This window comes from Homalodisca vitripennis, chromosome 2, assembly GCF_021130785.1.
Source record: "Homalodisca vitripennis isolate AUS2020 chromosome 2, UT_GWSS_2.1, whole genome shotgun sequence".
Lineage (NCBI taxonomy): Eukaryota > Metazoa > Arthropoda > Insecta > Hemiptera > Cicadellidae > Homalodisca > Homalodisca vitripennis.
The window spans coordinates 172,231,475-172,251,653 of NC_060208.1; the positions used below are offsets into that span (position 1 = coordinate 172,231,475).

General features: G+C 32.9%; 1 protein-coding gene across 1 annotated transcript; it reads left to right on the forward strand.

The window, feature by feature from the left end:
* The first annotated feature begins 1,424 nt into the window (after positions 1-1,424).
* Positions 1,425-19,295, forward strand: LOC124355044 (F-box/WD repeat-containing protein 9-like). Its single transcript, XM_046805954.1, has 8 exons — positions 1,425-1,699; positions 5,545-5,707; positions 6,927-7,066; positions 9,897-10,117; positions 10,249-10,492; positions 11,030-11,152; positions 16,234-16,398; positions 19,002-19,295. Exons 1-8 carry the CDS (start codon positions 1,625-1,627, stop codon positions 19,068-19,070), a joined length of 1,200 nt encoding a protein of 399 aa, XP_046661910.1. The 5' UTR covers positions 1,425-1,624; the 3' UTR covers positions 19,071-19,295.
* The last annotated feature ends 884 nt before the right edge of the window (positions 19,296-20,179 follow it).

Sequence of the window (20,179 nt, forward strand, 5' to 3'; positions counted from 1 at the left end):
AACTAATCTTGCTCTCTAAGCTGATGACAACCATTATAACCCAACACTATGGCATAAATGAAGCAGCAACGTTATTATACATTGGCGTTGCAACCTTTACAATAATTTTAGAATCCTTTAAAACCTGTATTTTTTTGTTGCTGTCGATATAAAAACTGGAGTTATTGCTTGTAAATAACTGGCTTAATAAACACAAATTAAACTAAACAATGTAAATGGTATGAATTGTAACTAACGATGTTGTAGCTCTACGTATAGTAAGTTTGTGATTAACTTTAAAACTTCGACCAAGATGCATTATGTACCACTCATGTATTATAAAGTTTATCACATGGGCAAATATGCTACTCTAGATATGTATGTACGTTATTGTTACAGTTCATTTCTTATTTATTTTCAAAATTAGCTTGTGTTACAATGTGGAATTATACTAAACGATATTTTTCTTGCTTACTCTATGCTGAACATTTAATGCAAATATATTAAAAAAAGTTTGAGATAAATACAAGTCAGCAGTTTGTTAATTTATAACTGTCAAAAAATTAAAATTTCTAATCCTGGTAGTGTTAGAAATAGGATAGTTCTGTCCTCCTCCGTAGACTAATGGATATAGTCTCGGCTCTCTAACTGAGAGATCACGGGTTCAAATCCCGGGGAGGTCCAATCAGGCATAGACACGATTAGAGTACTTTGCAAATAAATACCAGTGTAATAAATCAGAGTACTTTGCTAATAAATATCAGTGTAATAATAATAAACCAGTGTACATCGAAGCCAGCATAGCTTAAAAGCTGAGGCTTAAAAGAGAGAAAAAAAAAGAAAAAAAAAAAAAAAAAAAAAAAAAAATAGGATAGTATGGTGGTGGTAATAGTGTAACTTAGTTATTAGTAGAGTTCAGTTGAGGGTATTTATTTACAATACCGTGACCATGAAAAAAGTCCATTTTTCATGGGTTGGGCATTTATAGCCAAGTATTATTATCACAGGTGCATATAAACTGGGGGGAAAGTATATCATTGTATTATATTGATGCCTTTCGGCCATTATTGCATTAAGGATGGAAAATAACCGACAAAATTTTGTCGAACAACACTTGGAGGGTTAAGGATCAGGGGCATCACGTGATCTGGGATTCGACTTTTGCAAGCTCGAGTTAATTTTTTTTCTAAAAGAGCAAGCAGTGCGCAGCACTGCGCAGCGGGCAGGCATCGTTGACAGGATTAACGTCATCATTTCAGTAAAATTGCCAGAGGTACTGTCAAAAACAGAGTTTTCAGAGGATTTCAAAAAATCGTAACTCCTTTGATTTTCGTTGCCGACGAATTTTTTCTTCACTATTGTTTTCAGGAAAAATTGTAGTTTTCAGGAAAAAAAAATTAACATACCTTTCCATGGTCACGATTTTGTAAATTGATACCCAGTTGAGTACATCAGTGCTTGTGCTAATATAAGTATTAGTGAAGTTTGGCCTGTTGTTGTTGTTTTATGGTGTTGTGAAAGTTGTATGTACAAATAAGGAATTATGATAGTTACAATCAGTTTTCCAAATTGATTTGTAATTCAAACAAATTCCTCTCATCATTTCTCTTGAAATAAAAACTGGAGGGTTATAAGAGTGGAAAACATGAGTGACACTGATTTACAGTCTTCTGCTGAAACTGAAGAGTTTCAACTCACTCTTAACACAATTCCTGTTGAGGTAGGCTTTACACTAATTAAATATAATTTAGGTAAATGTCTTTAAGTCTCACTTCATATGATTTTTTTATTAAAAAAAAAAATGGAACTACTTAAAAAGTGTTAAGGATAGCAATAGGCTACCATAGAAAAAATGTGTCAAAAGGCCTAATAAGAAAAATTCCCGAATGAGACAATCCGTTAATTTAGGGAATTCCAATTTTATAACTTTGAACTGAAATACTTACATTGGGTAGGGTACGATAAGCGGACCCGGTTTTTTATATCGAAATTGGCAAACGATATTACTTAATCATAACCATCGATATAATCAATTGATACTGATTAATTATGTTGAACTATTAACTTAAAATAATCTATATCAACAGCTGTAAACATTCTAAAATAATACACGTAGGATAATATTTCCATTTTACATAGGCCTAAGTAATTCTGATTACTAAAAATGGCAGTCAATTTTAGAAAACTACACGACGTTGCTTTTTCGTGGCTTCAACGAGTTGGACTCGTACCGAAAAATCCATTATGTGAAATTTGTGGGAAAGAAACAACTGTAACTGTGAGAGGAGTAAATATGGTCGTCTTCAGTTTTCCTAATTTTGGTTATAATAATTTGTTTGATCACTGTAAGTAAATATTAAATTAATATTTTAATTTTAAAATGTGATTGTTATTGAGGACTATAGGTACTTTTATATCGATTGATATTCTAGGATTTGAGATACGAATATTAGGTATCGATGACTATATTCTTCGATATAAAAAACCGGGTCCGCTTATCGTACTCTATCTCTTACATTTAACAAAAAAAACTATTTAAAAAATATCCAATGAGAATAGCAGTAAATAAACATTGTTTTGTCCATAAAGCTAACAATAACTTAAATAACCTACTACCTGACTGTCTCGCCTATTCGAAGCCCAACCGTCCTACCCGAGGCCTTACCACCCTACCTGAGGCCTTCCACTCTACCCAAGAAAGGTTCTCTCCCTTTAGAGGGCATGTTTTTGTTTTATTAGGATGCTACTAGACCTTCCAAACTTGTATTTTATTAATATTGTCATCTTAGTCACTTATTATAGTATACACTTTGCATTAAAAAATTAACAAAGAATTTAAAGTGGGTCTTGTAAATTAGTACCTCTTTGCTAAAATGTGTTTCAATATGAATTTTTAGAAAACTCTTAAAAATGTTATGATAAGGGTCATGGGGATCAACTACTTAGTAGAAGGCTAGTTCCACTAAAATGAAAATATAGTAAAACTATGTAAACACAAAAGAATGTATTAAAAGTCTAGGGTAGAGTACGATAAGCGGACCCGGTTTTTTATATCGAAGAATGTAATCATCGATACTTAATATAGCATCTCAAATCCTAGACTGTCAATCGATATAAAAGTATACCTATATAGTACTCAATAAAAAAATATATGTTTTAAATTAAAATGTGAATTTAATACTAACAGTTATCAAACAAATTATTATAACCAAAATTAGGAAAACTGAAGAGGACCATATTTGCTCCTCTCATAGTTACATTTGTTTCTTTCCCACAAATGTCACATAATGGGTTTTCAGTTTTCAGATACAAGTCCTACATGTTGAAGCCACAAAAAACACGTCATCATATTTCAAAGCAATGTCGTGTAGTTTTCTAAAATTGACTGTCATTTTTAATAATCAAATGTTACTTATGTAAAATTGAAATATTACTGTACCTTACTTGTATTATTTGTATTGATTGATTATATCAAAGTTTATGATTAAGTAATATCATTTGCCAATTTCGATATAAAAAACCAGGTCCGCTTATCATACCCTACTCAAAGTCTGTGTTGAATACGGCCAAAAGGTCCCTCTTCGGGATGCCATGTCCCTATTTTAAAAAGTTACCTGATTTTGACAACATTTGTTCTAAAACATGTGTTCAATGTATATTTTCTAGAAAATCCACTAAAATTATCTCATCTCCCAACTTACTTTTGAGGTTCAAAAAACCCCGCCAAACATACACTACTTGTACTAGTTCCATTAAAATGAATATGTACCTGTACAAATGTGGAAGAGATCATTAAAAGTCCAACTTGAATTCACCCAAAAGCCTCTTTTTATAAAGGGGCCAACCATAATCTCTTCCATTTTAAAAATTTCTCTAATTTTAACCAAATTTTTTCTAAGACTTGTTTGAAATTCTATTTTCTGACACCTCTTCCTACTTCACGTGGTTGGTGGAATGGGTAGTTTCGCCCTCTGTTACTCTGATAAAAATCGATCTTGTAAGTTTGTGAACGCCTAGACTAGAGTTCTTATCTTGGTCTCCTCATCAAATACATGATAACTAAGATAAATATTGGAAGACATCAGTTGTAGTGAAAAGTTCCTTGATATACTTGTACATTCAACCCAATGTCACCTGTTTTGTTATCAATTCAGAAGAATGTCATGGTGTTGAAACTTTATATTGATTGATTAGTTAATTCCAGTATATTTATGTATGCCTTCAATATTTTTTCTAAATTAAAATGAAGGTTTCTATCTAATTTATTATTTTCCATAGTTTGTTTAGGGCTTTTGAATACTTTAATTTAGGCAACTCTGTTCTTGTTGTTTGAATGCCGGCCATCAAAACTGTGTAGGATGGTCGAGTATATTCCTACCATTTTATATGATGCATGAAATGTAATGTTGTAGAAGGAATAAAAATATTGGTACTTTGGGATTATACCGACCACACCCAGACATGAATCGTTATTTCATATTTCGTTTCTACTGATTACTAGATTAGCGTAGAACAATATTTCGTCCATATAAAACAGGAATTGTCTTATCGCAAACCCCTCCCCATCCTCAGACAGAGGTCAAAGTCGAGCGTCTAGTAGATAACGTGATTGCAGAGTCTCGCCGCCCGTTCAGCTGGTGCATCGCTTTGTTGTACTTCCGTGTTTTACCTCTACATTTCTCCAAACACAAAATTTCAACAAAAACAAACATTTACCAAACTAAACTCTTTATTAAAAAAACACTAAAAACTTGTTTTTATTCTTGATCACATTCCGCCACCCAAAATGCGAGTGCCTCCGGCCATCAGCGCGGGCATTGACAGCACCTTCGGTGCTGCCCCGCGCTGATGTCGACGAAAGAAAAACATCCCTCGAGATAGTACCTATCAGTAAAATATCAAATTCTAGAGGGGCTAATCAGAAATATAAATTGAATTGTAATGGAAAGGCAATTATGTACCGTGCAAATCACGTGATGCCGCGCGGCCTGCCTTAATCAGGATTCTCGAGAAAGATAAGATAACAGCGATCACAATACCTGGAAATGCTTGTAAGTTTGTAATTTTGTAATTGAAGAGTTGTTTTTTTTCGTTCTATCATGTTTGTTTCTATAAATTTCTATTTTTGTGTTCTTCATACTAGTGTGGTCGTATTTTCATTTCATTTCTTTCAGAGAAGGACAAGAATATTTTGAAAGTCAGTCTGGATTAGTAATACACATAGCCCATCTATAAATTTCAGTCAATATGTTATTGTTCTAATTCTATAATACAGCTTGTGATAAAACTTCTAAATAACAAAAACTTTTTATATACAGAGTTAATTCACTGAAATGCATTTACAATATGATTACTTTTTGCACAAACATTTTCAAAAGTAAATGGTAACGTATATGGTATATGTTTTATTTTTAAAACAGAAATTTCATTAGATATTTTCCTTGCCTTTAAACATAATTTATTTAATCAGATATAAATCAATTATAATTATAATTTAAGTATATAAATACATAATAGCCTATATATATATATATTATTGGTTATTATTTAATTGTTTATTTTCAGGTATTTCTCCATATTTGTACATTTTTAGATGGCAAAGAACTTATTAAAACATTAAAAATTGTTTGCCGCAGTTTTTATGAAATATTATCAGACGATGAAGTGTGGCGATCATGGTTGAAAAATCGCTGGCCAGAATTACCTACATCTAACGTATGTTACAAAGGTAAATAATTTAGGAGTAGAGTATTCTGTTTTAATGTTATTTAGACCACTCTTAGTCTTTTTTATTTATTTGATGACAATTTTGTAACATTGTAATTCTAACATTCACTGTTTTAACTGATTTAGCTTGGCTTTAGATTATAAAAGCGATTACATTTTCATGCGTTGCCTTCTCCAGTGAAGTCAAATAACTGAGTGTGGTGCTTGATAAAATGCTGAGATGAAATCATACTTAAAGTTGCTAACTGTATAGATTAGTTTTCGATCTCCATACCACCAGACAATTTTATAATAGAACCTGGGGTATGAGACCCAAGATAGTTGTGTAGGGCTCTAAAGATCGTCATGAAGCCATTGGCTGTGTTGTTTGGTGGCTAAAGTTAGAAGAAGAAAAACAGTATGGCTGGACTTCAGGACATTTAGCATCTAACTAGTCCATGTATTATTGAAGTTATGCGCTTCAGTGCCACAGCAGCTCTGGAAGCCTTGTATGGGCTGCGTCCATTTTTATGTGAAGGGTGAGGTGGCCCTTAGTGCAGTAAGACTGCTTCAAAAGATAAATCCAAGGAACACAAGCAACTTGGCTAGGCATATTAACATAATTTGGAAAACCCACATATGCTCATAAATATTGGTAGGATACAATGTTGAAACTTTTCTACTGTAATCACCCTTTGCAGATGATCAGACCAGAACACCATGAATTTCAGCAGGATGACCCCATTCTTGGACTCACTACATCAGATTGTTCTCTAGCTTGCTGACTGGACATTGCCTGCATAACTTCCACCTGAGTCAGAGATATGTTACTTCTTTAGGGATTCTAAGGGGACTGCTGTACACATAATTTGTGTCTGTGAAGTGATTGCCGTGATTAGGTGGAGGCCACAATTCATTGGCAATGACATTGGCTTGGTTTAGAGCACTCCTAAAACCTGCTGATGTAGAATTTTTAGCACCTGTGGATATATCTTGAGGTTTATTGAGAGTGTCAAGATGACCTAGGTTTCAGAGTTGTCACAGTAAACCCTCAGGGTCACGGTGATTGGTATTATTATTTTGCCCATTCCACCTTTTATCTTATCCAATTTCATTTTCATATCCAATTGAGATCAAAACTTTTATCAAACTAAAGAAAAGAAAAATATTGTTTTACTTAAAATTAATAAGCTTTTAATTTTTATAAGAAAAAAAATTTGTTGTAATTTCTATGTTTTTAGATGATGACATTCCTGGTCATACAGTCTGCCTGCAAGTTGATAGAGGACTCAAACTGTGGTCCATAGAAGAATGTAATATCAAGAAGTTTCGTAATGAATCTCTTCACATTTCGACTGTTGATACAGTGAAAATAATTCAGGTGAAATGTAATGTATTAATGTTTTATTTATTAAATGAATTTTTACAATTAATCAAAAGCTTTCTTACATTTACGTGTACTTATTAATAAGTTGCAATTGTAAGTTAAACATGTTTTTTTAAGTAAATGAATCCATCCAATGTACAGTGGCTATACAAGTATAAGCTCTTATTGTTTACTTATAAAATTTTTATATCTTATAAATAAAATAACAATTACAGTGATTCTAAAAAATATATCAATTTATACAATGGGTTTTTATTTTTCATGTCTGGGAAGAAAATGAGGAAATCCCTCACTGCACTTACAGTACTCCTAAAAGAACCTTTGCGCTTGCTTGTACACTCAGGATGGACAAAGTTGAGGGTAGGGGCCATCTCCTATCGAAATTCCATTAGGATGGATTGCTGGCACTATATCTCAATTATGTCAATTTGAAAGAAGGAGAGGTTGCCTCTTTTCGAGCCTTTTCCAGTCAAAGCTTTTAGAGAACACTCTTATGATTGGGCTAGCATCAGCCTAAACATGATACTCCCCAGTCTTGAGTCCCCACTCCGGTGATTCTCCACAATACTAGACCTGTTGCTCAACTATTTTATCTCAATATCTCGAAATTTGTGGTTTCCAGACAAAGCGGTTAGAGGACAATGCTCTATTAAAGTGGTTAGTGATCATTTGTGGTTTCCAGACAAAGCGGTTAGAGGACAATGCTCTATTAAAGTGGTTAGTGATATAATGACATATAACTTTTTTTCTGTTCCCAGTGTAGGTTCAACTGGAAGGTGTGTAAACCAGCCAGTAAATTTTGATTGCGTTTTTTCAAATTTGTGTTTACTTATTATTAAGTTCTGCTTACAACCATAATAATTTTCAAGTTTCCCGTTTAATGAGTTTTACAGTAAATGAACTGTTTTATAACAAGAATACAGAAATAATCTCTCTTATAAAAATGCATATAGATTCTAAGACTCTATTTGGGTCTTGGTTTGATGGTGCACATGAGCTCATTGGTCATTTAGTTTGATCAGAGTATCTTATCCAGTACAATATCGTTTCATAAATAGCGCCAATAATCCTATGTCGTCTTTCTCCTCTCAAGCCACTCCTGATCTATATGAAACGTTTTTGTCTAGGGTTTTTTGTTAATTCTAGAATGAGGATATGAAATTTTTAATCCTTTGAAGGCCACAGGCTTCTGGAATTGTTTCCAAAATGGTTGAGATCTTGGCATCACAAAATCAGTTACAAAACGGCATCACAGTAATATATTTGCATCCTTCATTTGACCACATTATTCCTTTACTTCTTTATTTTTAGTTTAATATAATATCAAACTAAACATTAAAAAATATCCTTTCAGATTATTATAATTATATTAAAGTTCTTTTTTCAAGGTAGACAAACACCTTTTATACCAAGCTCTTATTTGATTCAAATGGTGTGCTGCATTGTAGTGTTTTTGAGAAGTATTTCCATAAATATAATAAGTAAAATCAAACAAACAATCATTAATAGACTACTATTTATATATGAGTTATAACAGTTTTTGTAGGAGTGTGTCAACAGTTCTGTTTTGGGAAGTAATAAGAATAAGAATAAGAATCATTTATTCCATTGATCTGTTTACAGAAATAGGACAAGTCATTTTAAAATTACATACATTGTTAAAGCTAAAAATTACATTAACACAAAAGTGTTGTAAAAAGTTCACATGAAATTTAAGTAAAGTAGCAATAGCCTAAATAAAAGTAATTATAGTTAGTTATAAACTAAAACCTAACATTAATATGGCAATTCATGAATTCCTCAATGCTGTAAAAAGGATTTTTCACTAGCCAATCATATAACTTTTTTTTAAATATTTTAAAGGAAACAAGTCTCGCATCATCAGGCAGCTTATTAAAAAAATTTATAAAATTTAATTTAAACGAGCTTTTAGTTTTAGCTAGTCTGTGAGGCAATATATCAATCTTATTCCTTCCCCTAGTGTTGTATTGATGGATCTCCTGTCTTGTATGAAAAAGATTCAAATTAGATTTTGTATACAATAAAACTTGAAAAATATAAAGATTTACTATTGTGGGAATTTGAAATTGTACAAAAAGAGGTTTGCAGTGTTCAAGTGGGTTGGCTCCTCCAATATTACGAACAGCCTTTTTCTGTAGCACAAGAATGTCAATGACATGTGAAGAATGACCCCATACAAGTAGACCATACAATATGTGCGACTGAAAAAGCCCAAAATATGCCAATCTTAAATACTCTGGACTAACAAAACTTTTGAGTTTCCAAAGTAAGTAATTTACTCTAGAGATTTTGTTACAGACAGTATCTATATGAGTTGACCAGTTTAATTTTGAGTCTACATTAATTCCTAGGAGCTTGACCGATACCAAATTGATTTCCTGTTTGAGGCTTAAAGTAATACACTGTGTTTTATCCAAATTGCATGCTAGCTTATTTGCTGCAAACCATTCATAAGCCCTTTTCTCAGATTGTTGGGTAATTTGTGCCAAACAGTCTAAATTATGATGACTAGAAAGTAAGGTGGTATCATCAGCGTAAATCACTGAATGAGTAATGTAATGTAATGCCATGCAAGAATTTAATGGCTGGGTTGTTTGAATGTAAAAACTGACTTTTTGTCCTGACCTTCAAGTGGTTAATGAAGATCATTAACATGATATAAAACTTCATCTAAAATAGTAAAAGATAAGAAGAGTTAATTCTAAAGGGTTTTATTTCTAGAGAAATATTCCATCCCTAATTACAACATGGTGTCCTGTAAGCAATGAAAGTAAGTAAGAGATGAGAGTTGAGAATGTTGCAGGGGGGCAGGGTGGGGATATCGGGAGCACGAGACCGCAGCCTGGGAGTCTGGAGTTTAACAGATGGTCTCAACCTCGTAGACCAAATGAATAGTGCCCACAACGGGTGGATCTGGTCCTTGGCCTCCACCCCCAAGGGGGACCAGTTCTACTCTTCTTCCTGGGACTCCAGCATCAAACTGTGGACCCTCGACCAGCAATTGCGGGAAGTTTATTGCTTCAAGTGAGTCCACTGCTTGTGAGTGTGATAATATTGTTACTGCTGTGAAATGGTAATGGATCTGAGCTGTGTAAATATTGGTTAGTAATGATAATGGGTATTATGCTTTTGGATAATCGTAAGTCTGTCTGTAGGTGCAAGGCAGCTGCACTGTCCTTGGCCTGTCGTGAGGGGCTAGTTGCGGCTGGTCAGTTCACCTCAAATGTTGCAGTGTTTGACCCTCATTGTGGTGGGATGCCTGTCATGGAGTACACATGTCACAACCGTAGCATCATGGATATCTGCATCATACGTGACTTCATCGTCGCGGTCAGTGAAGACAGGACACTGTCTGTATGGGACATTACTGCAGGGAAGATCTTCAAGTCTGGCATTACTGTGAGTCTGAATGTTTCTCGTCAGGATATACTCATGTCATTACAATGTAAATTTTAATTGCATACTGCCAGCTCAATTTGCATTATGCAAAGTTTTGCTCCTACAATGTAGTGTGTTTTCAGAATGATTAGCAAAGTTTTAAGAATAATTAACTATTGTGATAGGTCTTTAATGCTACTAATCATTGACTCTATAACTCTTTCTAAGAAAATAACAAATAAGTAGGATCATTTATTGTACTGATCATTGAGGCAGTGACCCTATTTTTTTATATTTAAGGTTTTCTTCAAAGGATTGTTGTTACAACAATCCATTAAATTGACAAAACAATATTTTTTGAAGGTGGATTACAAATAATCCTTTATACATTCAATTTATGACATATGTGTCCCAAAAAATAATAGTGGAAGCAAAAATATATTACAAGTTATGTCATAAAAATCCTGGATCATTACAAACTACTTCCAGTCATATAGATATAGCTAAAACGAATAATTTTTAAACAAACAATCAGTAATAAAATTTGCTTTGTATCAGGTTACCAAAGAGGGCCACCCTATGACTGTGTCGTTCAGTAAAGGCAACCTGATGTTTGTCGGAGACACTGAGAACAGACTTCACATCTTCAATACACTCAACGACTCTTTCGAACTTATGGAAGTAAGTATTCAGTGTAGGTACTGTTTCATGTATTAAACTTGTTAATATTTTAAAAATTTCTACTCTGCGACATAACTATAGACAATCCAAACCCAGGCATTTTAGTCAGGTTAAGAAGTAAGGTCAGGTAACAGAATTTGTTAGTTATATTACTATTAGTTACATTTGTTGGTAATACTCTTATGTCCTGCCAATAACTAGTTCTCTGTTTGGCTATCAAATTGTGCTGTGAATAGTGTTCTAGTGAGATTGTGTTCTATGTATTCTGTGGATAGAAGTCTTCACTTTTTTCAGTATTTATTTCTTTAGAAAATTAAGATCCCAGTCACTAGGCAGATGGTTTAAATTGCACAGTATTTCAGTTAGAGCAAATGTAAAAATCCATACATTTTAGAGCATGTTGTCTTTAATTTTTCCTAAGTTTCTGAATCCATGTGTTATTAACAAATGTAAAAACTACTTCACTGGCCTCAGGTGCTGCTGTTTATAAAATATTCTATTTGGTGTATATTATATAAATACAAAAATATATATATTTTAACTAAAACCTAAGAAATGTGAAGTAATTGTGCAGATATGTGTATTACATTTTTTTTATATTTTGGTCATGAGCTTTATTGTTATGGCAAAAAACTTTCATTGAAGTAAAAGAACTTGCAAATGTTCACTCCTTGTTGTCTATACAATGGTGAAATGCTTGAATTCAGTTTCTTCACTTAGAAGGCTAAAACAGTGATGAAAGCTAAGAAAGATAATGCAAGGTGGCCACCTGAGGTGAAAACCGGGAATAACCTGTGAACCTTCCTGTAGAACCGGAATCTTCAAAACAAATTTTCTATCTCTAATAACTTGAAATCAAGAAATAATTTGGCAACTCCTTAACAGGACTTATGAATCCGTGAAATTGTAAATGGAGTTCAACATATATTCGTGAACCTTACCAAATGCCGGTTAGTTAAAGATTGCCTTCACTTGTGTAGTGGAGTTTATCTTGGTTTATTCTATCCCTCTGTCGTCTTGAGGCTCCCATGGATGTAATGATCCATTGGACAATTAAAGTCAGCCGATGAAATTGCTGGATGTCATTGGAGCGATCTTCACAGTTTGGTCTATGAACGAATGCTTCTCACACATATTCTGATTGTTTGTCAGATTACATAAGTTAAAACAAAGAAAGTGATGTTACGTTTTGATATTCAGTCACATGCAAACCTCGACTGAAATAAGCTACAAACAGGCGCAACCACACAAGTGCTGTCACAACCAGTGTTGGACATGTGTTTTCAAGAACAGGAGAGAAGTGTTGGACATTAAAATTTCAGTTATAAACATTGCTGAGACATTACTGTCATGTGAAAAGACTTTGTATTGACTCCCACAACAACCAGTGATACAAGTGGTAACTTCCGTAGCAGATTACTTTCTCATGGATTCTTCATATACTGGCCGGAAGTGTGATCAGAGTTACAATACTTTCGCAGGACTTTAATGATGAAATCCTGGAAAAGCTTGTATAGTATAAAAATTTTGGTCTCCTGGAAAAAAACTGCATTAATTATGTGTGAATTTTTATAATGTCTCCTGAAATTTTACTAGGGATAAATCGATTCCAACACTCAATACCACGGCTCTTTTCACTCAATTCTGATTCCAACAGAAGTGCTTAAAATACACTTGGAAAAACAGGATTTCACAATATTACAACTAGTGATAATAGTGATAAGTGGAAGCTGTATATCAATTTTTTTAAACGACAGAATGGAAAAAAAAATTATGCACACACTATTTTATGTTGACACATTAAAAGACAATGAAATAAAAACTAAGGAGCATAAAGTAGGTGGTAGACATGATTCATCACCAAATTGCTCTCATATTTGCTAGTGACAAAATTTACTAGACCACCGCAAACCTTTTGCCATCTCCTGCAAATACAGCTGCTGACAACCATTACAATTGCTAACACTCGGCGTAAAGGTTAAAACCAGTACTACAGTTATTTAGTTTGAAAATGGACTTGAGAATCAGAAATTTTCAACTGGGAAAAACACCAGGAATATGGAAAAAGGTTTTAAGTAGCCACACAGTAATGCATCATTAACTTACCAAAAATGAAGGAACATGCACAGAAATCCAAGACATTTGCTCGGACAAGATCGTACTATTTAAACGTGTGTGCTGATTGCTTCAAAATTATCTCCGCGTCATTCTAAATGATTAACATGTTTACCGTCAATAGTCACAGGAGCATTCTATGGTGTGCATGCCAACATTGTACAATGCACCGTTCAGTATTCAAAGTGTTAACATTATTATCGATAGCTAGAGTAGTGCCCACATATTACACTTTCACTAGCAATGGTTACAGGAGCACTCTGTGGTGTGCATACCAACATTATACAATGCACCGCTCAGTATTCAAAGTGTTAACATTATTATCGATAGCTAGAGTAGTGCCCACATATTACACTTTCATTAGCAATGGTTACATGAGCACTCTGTGGTATGCATGCCAACATTAGACACTACACCACTCGGTATTCAAAGTGTTAACATTATTATCTATAGCTAGAGTAGTGCCCACGTATTACACTTTCACTAGCAATTGTTACAGGAGCACTCTGTGGTATGCATGCCAACATTAGACACTGCACCACTCGGTATTCAAAGTGTTAACATTATTATCGATAGCTAGAGTAGTGCCCACATATTACACTTTCACTAGCAATGGTTACATGAGCACTCTGTGGTATGCATGCCAACATTATACACTGCACCGCTCAGTATTCAAAGTGTTAACATTATTATCGATAGCTAGAGTAGTGCCCACGTATTACACTTTCACTAGCAATGGTTACAGGAGCACTCTGTGGTATGCATGCCAACATTATACACTGCACCGCTCAGTATTCAAAGTGTTAACATTATTATCGATAGCTAGAGTAGTGCCCACATATTACACTTTCACTAGCAATGGTTACATGAGCACTCTGTGGTATGCATGCCAACATTATACACTGCACCGCTCAGTATTCAAAGTGTTAACATTATTATCGATAGCTAGAGTAGTGCCCACATATTACACTTTCACTAGCAATGGTTACATGAGCACTCTGTGGTATGCATGCCAACATTATACACTGCACCGCTCAGTATTCAAAGTGTTAACATTATTATCGATAGCTAGAGTAGTGCCCACGTATTACACTTTCACTAGCAATGGTTACAGGAGCACTCTGTGGTATGCATGCCAACATTATACACTGCACCGCTCAGTATTCAAAGTGTTAACATTATTATCGATAGCTAGAGTAGTGCCCACATATTACACTTTCATTAGCAATGGTTACATGAGCACTCTGTGGTATGCATGCCAACATTAGACACTGCACCACTCAGTATTCAAAGTGTTAACATTATTATCGATAGCTAGAGTAGTGCCCACATATTACACTTTCACTAGCAATGGTTACAGGAGCACTCTGTGGTATGCATGCCAACATTATACACTGCACCGCTCAGTATTCAAAGTGTTAACATTATTATCTATAGCTAGAGTAGTGCCCACGTATTACACTTTCACTAGCAATTGTTACAGGAGCACTCTGTGGTATGCATGCCAACATTAGACACTGCACCACTCGGTATTCAAAGTGTTAACATTATTATCGATAGCTAGAGTAGTGCCCACATATTACACTTTCACTAGCAATGGTTACATGAGCACTCTGTGGTATGCATGCCAACATTATACACTGCACCGCTCAGTATTCAAAGTGTTAACATTATTATCGATAGCTAGAGTAGTGCCCACATATTACACTTTCACTAGCAATGGTTACATGAGCACTCTGTGGTATGCATGCCAACATTATACACTGCACCGCTCAGTATTCAAAGTGTTAACATTATTATCGATAGCTAGAGTAGTGCCCACATATTACACTTTCACTAGCAATGGTTACATGAGCACTCTGTGGTATGCATGCCAACATTATACACTACACCGCTCAGTATTCATAGTGTTAACATTATTATCGATAGCTAGAATAGTGCCCACATATTACACTTTCACTAGCAATGGTTACATGAGCACTCTGTGCTATGCATGCCAACATTATACACTGCAACGCTCAGTATTCAAAGTGTTAACATTATTATCGATAGCTAGAGTAGTGCCCACATGTTACACTTTCACTAGCAATGGTTACATGAGCACTCTGTGGTATGCATGCCAACATTAGACACTGCACCGCTCAGTATTCAAACACCATATAAAAAACTTAACTCTTCTCACGGTTATCCCATGGTAAAAAAATACTCTACATGCATAAGACAGTAAATATAATTTAATCAATGTTATTGTCCTCCATCACAAACTCTAGTTTGTAAAACTGGAGATGAAATGCGTTAGAATGTTAACTGGATGTCAGACAACATCTGAGCTGTACTCATTGTTCTTGCTTACCTGTTGTCTGTCTAGCACTGGATGTCATAGCAAACAAACAATGTTTTACACAGTGTTCTGGCGTGTTTTATGGCTTTTTCAGTGGTTGAGGGTGACTGTGCAATTCTCGAGATTTCACACAAGCTCTGTTCCTATATCGAATAGCACATTTATGTTACCTCTGCATATTGTTTACAGACTTAGGATAACTTAAATTGGTTTTTCAATTTTATTTCTTTAAAATTTGTGGTTTTTTTGTTTTTAGTTAAATAGAAAATTCCATGTTTGGTTTTTTATACCTATTTATTTGTAAAAGTCAAAAAGTCTTTTAAAAAATAAGTTTTTATCTTTGTACCTCTCATAATAACTTCAGAACTTTTAATTCAAATAGAACTTTCAAAACTCTTAGTAAATTAACATTTATTTTGTAACCTAATTGCACGGTAAAAGGAAATATATAAATTTATATCCAGCACTCTAAGGGTCAATATGGTAACGCATTAGAAATAACCATAAGTCGTACTCAATACTCAATACACATTAGAGAATTAACTTTTTTTAGAAATGTAATATTGAGTATGTTATATGATATGTTTTTTGTCTACTTTTCAATATTTTTATTGTATTTTGGCAGAGCTTTGACATGGGCCATCAGCCTAGAGGTTCCATCACCTCTATGTGGCACAATGAAGGATTTGTGATAACAGGCTCCAAGGACACAACGATCAGGATACACACTGCGACACGTCCACCCCACCTCATTTCTCAGCTGACCTCTGCGCAGGGTTGTGTTACCTCGGTCAGTAATCAAGGTTTCATAATTTCCACTGCAGCAGTAAGAAACTAACTATTTAATTGAAATTGTTAGAAATTTTTAGGCTTAAAAACTATTTATTTTATAGCCAGTATTAAAATTACCACACTACTCTTTTTAAACCTGTAGTCTACTTCACTAGTTTTAATTATTACGATCATAAAGAAAACATGAATCTGCCAGCATGTTTCTTGGTCATTTGACATGGGCTTTCTTGCTGCATGATTTTCTTGGATACTTTGGTTATCCGGAGGCCACTATTTTTGGAACACTTTTTCTTACTGGGGACCTAAAAAAATTACATTAATGGAAAGAACAGACTTTAATTGACATGCTGTAAAAATTACATGCCAATATAACAATGTGATCTTTTCTCCCTCTCTAAAGGAAGCAATGTCGGCGAGAAGTAGACGACCACTCTGTCACTATCTATTTATTGTTATTACGCAATATAAGTAGGTTTAGATTAGGTTATCATAAATATGTTACTAGTACCAAAGTTAAAGATAACCTTTATGAGCACTCATATGATCTTTGCTTTAATTTGGGTAATCTGGTCGGCCACCAAAGCCCACACTGATGGCCATGGGCATTTCTGATCGATACTTTTCCGACCTCAGATCATGTGCGAGATCTTCCAACTTTTCTGAAATCAGATCATATTGAATAATCTAGCCCGTGATCTGAGGTCAGGGAAGTATTGATCGGAAATGTTCAGACTTCAATGGACTCCGCACTTCTGGCTAAAACAACATCCCTTAAAGATTGTACTCTCTATTTCTCTTTCTCACTCATAGTACTCTATCTTCTCTTTTAGTCACTATGTGGCATGATGATGTTTGTGACACCATTACACCTTATTATCGCATTGTATTTCAAAATAGGGACTAACAAATGGATCTCTCATATGAAATCTATACTCTGAAATTTATAATATTGTTATAATAAAAAATAGTTGCATATAAGGATATTAGCATTTTTTAAGTACATCAATTAATGAATAATTATGGCTTAAAATGAACTTTAATTATGTTGTTTTATAAATAGTATAGTAAACAAATTAAATCTAGAAATATTGTATTTTTTATTAAACATACTTTTAATATTGGAGTTGTGTATTATCAAGATTTGAGGTAGCATGCATCCAGTTATAAACAAATTATAATTTCATTTTGGTTGTGAATAAAACTAAACATGATGTAAAAATTACAACATTCTCATTATAGAAAAGTAAATGTTGAAAGATGAAGAGTAGGTTCATAAGATTTAATAATAAAAGTTATAAGCGATTAAATTAGTGAGAAAAATATATATTTACACACACACACACACACACATGTTTACGTCAAACAATGTTGTTTAAAGTGACATAAAAGCACTTTGTAAAAAATTTAATTAAACAAACATTGCTTACAATTAGTTTTTTCCATTTGGAGGCTTTAATTTGTAATAAAATGTTTCAACATAATATAATATTAAGATTCTAGAAAATAGATATTGTAGCAAGTTTCTACTACATTTATAAATTGCATATGTGTTATCTTATACACAATAATATTGTACCAAATTATAAAATCAATGCCTAGTTTTAGTCCACTTTAACTTTAAATATAATAACATGTAAAAATCCTTTTAAATGATAGTAATAATTAGTACATCAAATAAAAATTATTTTTTTCATTATATGCACATGAATTGTCACATTATAGTGTCAATCCGTACTCAAAGCACTAAAACAACTGTTCTTCAAAAATCCATAGGCTGTTGTGACTGGTGTCATACCTAATGTCTAAGAATTTATACAATATTATATACTTATTACATGGTCATGCTCGTTCTCAGTAAAATTGTATTTACCTTCCTGGGTCATAGTTCTTTTTAAATTTGATACTTAGAACAAACAATCACATGTATAAAACACTCAAACGTTATTAATAATAGGCAACTGGCCACAAGTAGAAGAATCCGTTTGGTGAATAAAACTTATATGTATACACACACACACACACACACACATAGGAAGTCCTAATTAATTACAGCAATTAATATATATATATATATATATATATATATATATATATATATATATATATATACACTTCAAAGATAGCTATTTCTTTTTATAGCAAACTAGAACTTCTTTGTTAATTATTTGTTTTTTGTGTTCCTGCTTAACCTCATGCTTTAAGGTTGTTTTTATACATGAAGATGATACATTCTAATGATCAGAATGTAGTTTTTTAATGTATAACAGTGAAAAATTTCTTAAACGAAATCATCTTATTATTTTACATCAGAATTTGTTCAACAAATATCAATTACTAAAATTTTCTAAAGTTTCTCAATTTTTTAGTAAAGTTTTGATGGTAATTTCAATTAAAATAAACAACAAATCACACTTGGTAACTAAGTAAAGTAAACTATTCAAACCACAAACAAGACAATGTACATGTTTGGCTATAAGTTTATGTTAGATTGTAGTGTTATCTTTGTAATTTTGTTAGATCATAGACCTATTAAGATCTGCCCAAACATTATTTATTTTATTTTAAATGATCATTTCAATTATGAAATTATTTGTTTTTCAGTTGGATTTTGCTGATCCGGCGCTGCTTGCGGGATGTGGAAACGCTGTTCAATTGTGGTTGCCTTGTTGAATTTGATTTTGTTAATTGATCATCTATGAAAGTTCTAAACATTTTATCGAAATTGAATTTCACGTGGGGACCTACTTTACAGCAGCTGCACTAATAAGATTAAAATACTGGAATAAATTATTTTAACTGCCCTTGTGCTTATTAACTTAATAATTTATTTTGTACTATGGAATATTGTAACTTGTTTCTATTTTTGTAATAAAACTACTTATTGTACTAAATTTATTGTTGGTTTTCTTTTTTAGAAAGTTGTACAAGCAGTTGAAAATTTGAGTACTTTTTACCAAACAACGTCTGCAATTTGAGTCCGGTCTTATCAATTATTCAATATTCTAGTTCATGTGACTATATTATTAAAATCCTATGAACAAAAACAATAAATCAGATAAACAAACAACTTATACTCTCATATTTCATTGTAGAATTATGGAAGATGTCTCATTTTAAAGATATCCTTAATACGAGTAGGGTAGGAATTGACATTCCTACAACACTTTCAGAGCTATTTGAAATTAAAATATGAGTACTGTCTAAAATAGCATAAACAGATCTCTAAAATCATGTAGTAAATGTTCCTACGATTGTTTAAGAGCCATAAAAAATTAATTTAAAAAATCTGTATATAATCTACCAAAAAAGATTATTATCAAAACTGAATATATAAAATTAAACAGTAAATCTGTTAAATCTCTTCTTATACTTCTTTGTTAAAATCAAAGAATGAATAATCATATAATACATTTTTCAATTTTATGAAAAACTTTACTTAAATAAAAAATTACTTTATAAAATAGCCAAATTCGCCACTTATAATTAAATCATGAAAAATTAACTCTGCTAAATCTCTGTAGTTTCTTGCATATAAGAATGTATTAGATAAAATAATTATAATTAATTTAATAAACTTCCAAAACATTTGAAACACATGTTCATATCTTTTTATTATCCTATTTTAATGGAAAAGAATTCTTTGAATTATTAAAATCATGGAACAACTAGCACACACCTATTTTAGGGAACATATTATATAAATTATGTTTGAAAAATATTTCAAACAAAAATTTTTCATCAATATGTTGTACAGTTTTAGGATTGTTATCATACTTTTT